The sequence below is a fragment of the Octodon degus genome, unplaced genomic scaffold (assembly GCF_000260255.1).
Source record: "Octodon degus isolate 3935 unplaced genomic scaffold, OctDeg1.0 scaffold00029, whole genome shotgun sequence".
NCBI classification, from domain to species: Eukaryota; Metazoa; Chordata; class Mammalia; order Rodentia; family Octodontidae; genus Octodon; species Octodon degus.
Genome location: NW_004524605.1, coordinates 2,712,945 through 2,720,685, shown reverse-complemented (window position 1 = coordinate 2,720,685; position 7,741 = coordinate 2,712,945). Strand labels below are relative to the sequence as shown.

At 55.2% G+C, this 7,741-nt stretch overlaps 1 protein-coding gene across 2 annotated transcripts in view; it reads right to left on the bottom strand.

The window, feature by feature from the left end:
* Positions 1–1,493: 1,493 nt before the first annotated feature.
* Positions 1,494–7,741, bottom strand: part of Ccdc69 (coiled-coil domain containing 69) — a 31,345-nt gene continuing 25,097 nt past the window's right edge. For both annotated transcript variants that reach the window (XM_023713219.1, XM_023713220.1), the window contains exons 5-9: positions 5,423–5,496; positions 4,445–4,546; positions 3,903–4,022; positions 3,052–3,149; positions 1,494–2,509 (exon numbers count right to left, since the gene is read on the bottom strand). In XM_023713219.1, the coding sequence (XP_023568987.1) occupies positions 2,332–2,509; positions 3,052–3,149; positions 3,903–4,022; positions 4,445–4,546; positions 5,423–5,496 (572 nt within the window). In that variant the 3' untranslated portion in view covers positions 1,494–2,331. The remainder of the gene's footprint in view (positions 2,510–3,051; positions 3,150–3,902; positions 4,023–4,444; positions 4,547–5,422; positions 5,497–7,741) is intronic.

Sequence of the window (7,741 nt, the reverse complement as noted above, 5' to 3'; positions counted from 1 at the left end):
CACCGGCAGCCAGCACAGCCCCCTACGTCAGTGAGGGCCAGGTCCAGCGGCAGCTGGGAGCACTTCGGCTGTGGAAGAGGCCAGGGCGTGGCTGCTGCTGTCCTCAGGCGGTCTGTGGGCCGCCAACCTGTAGGACACGATTCCACTACCACCTGCATCCACACAGCCGGAAGCTCCTGTCTCCTGCACCTTCTCTCGGCTTCTTCCTGCTCCTTGGCTGCCTGCTCGTGGGTGTGGAGCTGGAGGTAGGGGTGGGTGGGTCCCCATAGGCACCCGGGGTTCTTGTTTGCACACTGGGCTCCCCAAACCTTCTCACACACCCCTGCAATTTCCCACCCTGTGCTCTCACCCTCCCTCCCCTGCAGCAGTCCCTCCACCCTCACCCTTCAATTCTTTTTTTTTTTTTCCGGAACTGGGAATTGAACTCAGGCCCATGTACCTGCCAGGGAAGCACTTATTCTACTGAGCCATCTCCCTGGCCCCATCACCCTTCAATTCTGCCTGCATCCTCACCCTGCTCCACTATGCCCCCGGGACCTGAGAAGGAAGCCCAGAAAGGCTGAGGGACCCAGAATTTATTCCTTAATGCTCCTGGTCACCTCTTTCTTCTCCCAGGCAGAGCAGAGACACAACAGGAACACACTTCTTGTTGCTCTTAGCTTCCACAGCTGCCTGCCCGAGTGAGGGTCTGACCACAGTTTATTTACATCCATCACAGGCTGCACCAGGGAAACCCCCGCTCCCAGCCCTGCCCCTCTCAGCTGGCAGGGGGCTTCCTAAAGTGCACTCTGCAGCCTGCAGCGCTTTGGCAGATGCTCCATGCTTTGCTCCCTGTGTGACAAGTCCCAGCGCACGTGAGCACAGCAAAGGGCGGAGGAGTCCCACACACTGCAGATCTGATTTGCCTTGGGAAAAGGTGTATGAAAAAGGGTGCGTGTGCTTCACCCCAGGGCTGTCCTCGGGCTTCGTGGAGAAAGCCAGGCCATGGATGGAAAAGCATCTCTGCACCCCAAGGCTCCTCAGTCCCCTGCTCACTGGGGAGGTGGAGAAACCTGCTCACATAAGAACATCTGGAGCTACAGGGGCCGAGGCTGCAGCCGGGGCACTGAGAAAGGCAGTCAGGTGATGTCGCCCGCAGGAAAGTGGGCCAGCTTCCTGCACGCTGGTTCAGGGCTCACGCTGATGCAGGGCACCTTAGCTCCGGTGACCTCCTTTTGCTCCCCTGCTGAGGACAAGAGCCTGCCTCAGGGACCTTTGAAGGTTAAGGGAGAGGAGGCCGTGCGAAGACATCACACGGATGGGCTCTGCGTAGGGCAAGCTTCCTGAGAAGAGCCGGACATCCGCAGACCGGCTGGCTGGGCCTGCTGCTGTCACTCGCTACAGCCCCTAAGCCCAGCGTGTGTGAGTGTGTGTGGCACTGGGGACTGAGCTACAACCCCAGACCCTTTGGTTTTGAGACAGGATCTTGCTAAGATGCCCACGCTGGGCTTGAATTTGCAATCCTCCTGCCTCAGCTTCCCAGAGTGTGGAGATTATAGGCATGCACCACCATGCCTGGATAGCAGCTACCCATTCTTCACGGATGGGGAAGCTCAGGGCCATGTGAGCCCTGGACGGGAGAAGTGAGGGCAGATGGCAGGAGAGAGGGCTGGGAGGAGGCTAGGCAGGGAAGGGCCATGTCATAGACTGGTGCCCCCAGAGGTCAGGAGAGGGGAAAGAGCAGCCGGGCATGGCTGCCCTGACTCTGCGGTCTGCTCCCTCCTCCAGCTTCCTCCTCCGTCCAGGGATCAGGTTCCCACTCCACCTGCTGAGGGGTCTTGGACCCCTAATGTGGCCTCTGGCCTAAGTGGCACTGGGACTAAAGGACCAGGAGCACTGGCCTGGCCACTCCCCAGCCCGGTCTGAGTCACAGGTCATGTCTAACCTTCAGCCAGGCTCCGAACAGGACACCCAACAGTGACCATAGCCAGCTCATAGCAAGGTAAACTGAGGCTGAGAAAGACCAGGATAGAACTGAGCTGGCAGAAGAGCCACATGCTAGGGCCAGGGCTGGCTCCAGCCCAGGTAGCCCCAGGAAAAGCCTGTTTCCTCTATTTGGGTGACAGAAGATGTGGGAGGGGCTCCTCATATATGTTCCCAGGGCCCGCAAAGCCCACAGGGTGATCCTCATGACTGCAGTTCCAGGGCTCATGGAGTACGCACTGACTCCCCAGCTCACCCCTGCCCTGTGCCTTCCTGGGAAGAGAGCCAAGAGGCTCATCTGCCTTCCCTGGAGAGCCTTGGTGGGAGTAGTGACCACAGGCCTCTCGGTGGGCCGGGCCCTGCTGCTCCCTATGTGGCCAGGAAGGAGACCTCGGTGGGGGTGACAGGGGCCAGTGGGAAGGTGGCCGAGGCGTCGGCCCCAAGGACCCGGTACAGCAGCTCCTCCTTCTCCTGCTGCAGCTGCCGCCGTCTCTGCGACTCCTTCTCCAGGGCCTCACGGGCCAGAAGCAGGTCCTCTGAGAGTTGCCTGTGGAAGGGACAGAGGCCAGAGCGGCTGCAGGGACTCAGCCTTCCCCAGGCAGCAGCCTCCTCCGGGGTCCCCAGCCTGCCCTGTCACTGTCATTGCCTGCAGATGAGCTGGCCAGCTGCGGTACCCGCTCATAGCACCCCAGGACAACTCAGGGCTACTCCAGCTCTCGGCCCCATGAAATCCTGGGTGGGTCATTTGTTGTCCCTGAATGTCAGCTTCCTCGCGTTGTAAGGTGAGAACGACACCTAGGACCCAGCCCTCCGAATGCCTGGGGATTCCCTGAGCAGTGCGGTCCCCTCCGGGCCGTTCACCCCTGTGGGCCCATCTAGGACCGCACTTCTTGCTCCTGTCTCTTCCCTGGAGCCCATGGAGGCGGCAGCTACAGATGCAGACAGCGCCTGCGCTTCGGGTGGAGCAGATCCCTGGGGTTTCCTGACTCCCAAGGCAAGGAGAGCCATGTTTGCTGTCAGCCCACTCCCCAGGCTGTTAGAGACCCGCCCGCCCTGAGAGCTTGGTGCGCAGAAGGAGGCGACGGCTACCTGGACACCACCACCTGGTTCCGGGCGCGGACGTGAAGGTCCTCATTCTCCTGTTGCAGGGTTGTGATTTTTTCCTCTAACAGCAGATTTTTTTCTTTCTGTAACAAACCAGAATGAACTCAGCTGCCAAACTCACATGGCACAATGCCTGCTGTCACCTCCCTCTTATCCGGGGTCCCCAAACACAGATTCATTCTTGCCTGGACGCTGCATTTCACGGAGCAGCGAGAACCTGCGACCAGCTACAGAGCTGACGGGCTGCTGTCCTCTGATTTTGCTACAGGGAGATGTGTAAAGGGCCCGGCCGTGACCCTCACACCCCAGCACCCCACTAGAGGGTGTCGCTCCTGGTCTCCGAAAGTCAGAAGGACACGGTCTATGTACACAAAATGAAGCTAGGCTACTATGCTTTCCCACAGGAACAGTTCAACAGAATTGTCAGGGAACGTCTGAGGTGTGGGCCGTGAGCTCACGGGAGGCCTCCAGAGCAGTGCGGTCTGTTTGGACTCAGCCCCAGGTCTCTGAGGCTTCTGCTCTGTAGACAAGGCCAGCTGTCCTCAGCCCTGCCTGGCCTGTGACATCTCCCAGCCTCTCCTGATTAGCCAGGCTACCTGTTGCAGTGTGGTCCAAGTTACAGCCGGAGGAGTGGCCAATAAAGGCCCAGGACCGGTGGCCAGGAGCCGCTGCCTGACCCAGCTGACCTCAGACTGGCCTGAGCTGCCTGGCATGCGGGTAGGCAGAAGCTCTACGTACCAGGGGAGGGTGGGACCCCTTTGCACACTTTCATGAGGGAAATGCCCAGAAAGCGGACTCCCCATGCTGCACCCCCACACACACTTGCAGCCACGGACCACAGTTTCCATGAGGATCAGCCGCTTGTCCAGCTCACGAATTTGCTCACTCTTCATCTCGATGACAAAATGCAGGCTCTCCAGCTCCTGCTCCCAGAACTGGCTGGGGCTCCCATGGTCCTGGGCAGGGACACGGAGGAGCCTCATCAGACCCTCAGGCAGAGAAGGGTGTGGGCTGCCTCCCTTCTTCCCATTCTGCCACCAGCTCCCTGAGTTTCCCAAGAAGCCTCCCACTCTTAATTCGCTTCACCTCGTTTTATCTGGTAACACCCTTGTGGTGCATCCTAGCACTTTGCCAGGTAGGGCGACCGCCTTTCACATAGGTCGGGTTCTGTGCTACAGGGAAGGCTTGCGATGTGCACCTAGACCTCGCCAGAGCCAGAGCCTGGGCCTTTCCCATCCCATCTGCCAGTGCCCACGCGCTCCTTCCCCCTCACAGGCCCTTCTGAAGTATCAGCTCTGAGACTCTGCCTTGTGCAGGAGCCCGCCTTTCCCACCACCCGACCCTGGCTCTCTGGAGGCTAAGGAGCGAAGTCGCCTACCTGGATGTGCTTCTTGTAGTTTCGGGTCAGAATGGACTCCTCCACCCTCCTTATCTTGGCCTGGAAGGCCTCCAGCTGGGAGGTCAGCACTGCTATGGTGTCCTGCAGGAGAGGGCAGGAGGGAGGGGCCAAGGTCTGACGGGAAGGTGCATTCTAGCTGTCCCAGGGGAGGAAAGGCCTGGGGCCCTCCGTCAGCCGCTGCTCCACCCACGCCTGCTCCACCTCTTGCTGTCAACCTCGAAGGGCTCTCTAGGGCCTTGAGGACGTGGTGAGCCTTCTGGACTGGTCTTAAGGCTCCTGTCTACAGTCCCCTCCTCCAGCCCAGCATCACATCTCTGTGTTCATTCTCGTCTCCAAACTTTCCTCCCCTCTGAGCTTTCCTCCTCTTAAGCCCCAACCATGACCTCTGGACTAAGTACAGCCCTCTCAGCGGCCCGGAGCTCCCATCTTCTGGCCTCGCCCACCTCTGGGGCTTCTCTGTCTCCCTCAAGCTCCACACCTTGACGCCCTTCAGTTCCTCTGGGATTTTGTGTTTTTTCCACCTTTTCTCCAGGCTTTAGGATAAACTGCTTTCTTCCTGCCCTTCTTCACTGAAGAATTCTGAGCCCTCTCTCGGGTCCAGTTAGATCTCACTCCCTCTAGGAAATGCCCCCTGGCAGCCACACTGCTGCATGCCTTCTTCCACATCCTCAGGGGCCCGGGCATCTCTGTACCAGTCTAGTCCTGGGGTAGCTGTGCAGTCTCCCATACCCTCCCAACAGACCTTGCAAAAACTAGCCAACCCCAACTGCAAATCCAGTCCTCTTGCGCTAATAACGGCCTGGTCACTACCTCAGGGGCTTCAGGACACCCAGAAGGCGGTCACCGCAGCCCCTCTCCACTGGAGTCCGCCGGCTTTGGCCATTTTGGAGCTCCATGCCGCTCTCCTGCCAGGCCTCCCCTGCCCGCAGCAGAGACTGGTGTGCTCCGCGGCCTCACCTGAAGGGCAGCTTCAGCCTCCTGGAAGGAGCGGGTAAGGGCCTCTTTCTCCTGCTCATGTGATGCCCGGAGGACTGTGGGGAAAGGAGAGCTCCATGAGTCCAGGTAGTGTCCCCTAAAATCTTCTGGAAAACCCCTTGAGGAACAGAAGGGGAGAGAGATGATCGCGCGGGGCTGGGGACTGGGGACCGTCTCACTTGTCCTTCGGTCCCCTCAGCTAGCAGAGGAGCCGTGCCAGAATTATGCCAGGTATTTGGCACAAGCTCATGGGGATGGAGATAAGTTATGGCCTGGGAAACCAGCGCCCAGGTGTGGGTGGCTCCCATGCTCCCCAAGCCTCAGATCCAAAGCCCTGCAGCAAGCTTGTCGGCCACACACATCCCACCATGGAAACAGCTCGCTCGGTGCCTTATAAGCTGGGCTAGCCAGGTCACACGATCACTGACCCCATGTCAAAGCAGAGGACAATGCTGCAGTGTGTGCGTTAGACTTGTGCCTAGGAAATCTACCTCCACTGGCTCAGCCTCTCCAAAACAGGGACCTTGAGAAGGTCACATCGAACATCTAAGCGTCCTGTGCCTCGATTGTGAAATGGGGCCAGTGTGCGCGTCCTCACTGTCTCTAGGGGCGACTCAGGGATCACATGAGCCGAGGACCAGCACGGCTTCCAGCTGGAGCCGTGCCGCACAGGGCTGGCGCTGCTTGTCATTCCCCAGTCAGTGGCTGTGTGTTCTCATGCGGTGCCCTTTGGAAAATTCCAGCCTTGTCTCAATTGAAAGAAGACAGCAAAGGAAGAGCTAATCAGTGGCCAGGAGCTCCACATAGCCAAAGGAACTAGTCAGGGTGGTGCAGGCCTGTGCTTCCAGTGCTGAGGCTGAGGCAGGAGGATTACAAGTTCTAGCCCAGCTGGGGCAGCTTGGTGACTTAGTGAGACCCTGTCTCAAAATAAAAAATAAAAATAAAAAATGACCAGATAGGCTCAATCACACACACACACACACACACACACACACACACACACTCACCCATGCAACCAAAGGGCAGGGTAGGTAGTAGCAACACAGAAAATAACGTACGGTGATATACATGTGACAGAGTTATCAAAACCTACAGCCTTAATTTTAAATAACAACGGGTCCAATTTGTTAATTTGCCTATCAAGACTAGCTATGGTTCCAGATAAGGCAGAAAGCTACATAATCTGACAGAATGAAAGGAAGTGCAAGACAGACAAAAGTGTTGAGCTGGGGAGATAGCTCAGCAGCACAAGTGCCTGCCTGGCAAGTGCAAGGTCATGAGTTCAATCCCCAGGACAAAAAAAAACCCACAAAAAACACAAGGTCTTAGCAAATAAATAGGAAGTACTCAGAAGAACTAAAAGGAAATTTTAGAAGTAAAAGAGTTATTAATGCAATGAAAAACTCAGTGTGTAAATCAACAGCTGGGCCGTGGACGTGGCTCAGTAGAATAAGTGCTTCCCTGGCAAGTGCAAGGGCCTGAGTTCAATCCCTGGTTAAAAAAAAAAAAAAAAAAAAAAAAGGTAAATCAACAGCTGGGTGGAGATAATATAAGAGAGACAGGGAACTTACAGATAGGTCAATAGAAATTATCTCTTCTGAACAACATAGAGGGGGAAAATGGAAAAAGATATCAACAGACTCCTAGGACGCTATAAGACAGTCCTAAGATGTCTAGCATCTGTATTATTGAGTCAAAAAGAGGAGAAAGAGTGTGTTTCAGAAAGATTATTGAAGAATGACGTCAATTTGGGAAAACATAAACCTAAAGAGTAGAGAAGATCAGGGGACTTCAAAGTAATCCCAATGAAATCCACACCCAGATGCGTCACTTCTGAAAACTAATGACAAAGAAAAATCTGGAATGGGATCATGAACTACCAGAATGTTATTTATGGGGTCATCAGAAACCTGGGAAACTAGAAGGAAGAATAAAATCTTTAAATTGCTAAAATAATTATAAACCCAGAATTCTATCTCCTTTGAAAATATCCCCCAGAAAGAGAGTGAAATAGACACACTCAGATTACGGAAGATCAAGACTTCATCACCAGTAGACCTAATCTACAAGAAGGAAGACCTAATCTTCAAATAATATGAGCGAACATAAGAAAAACAACACAAATATGCCTTGATAAATACAACAGATTATTACTCTTCTCTTGAGCCTCTAAAAATATGATCTATAATTAAAAGGAAAAAAGCTGTTGTCTGATGGAGCATCCAAATATATGTAGATGTAATATGTAAGAAAAATATTATATGTCTTGGTGTGTTTTTCATTGGGTTGAGGTTCTTTGGC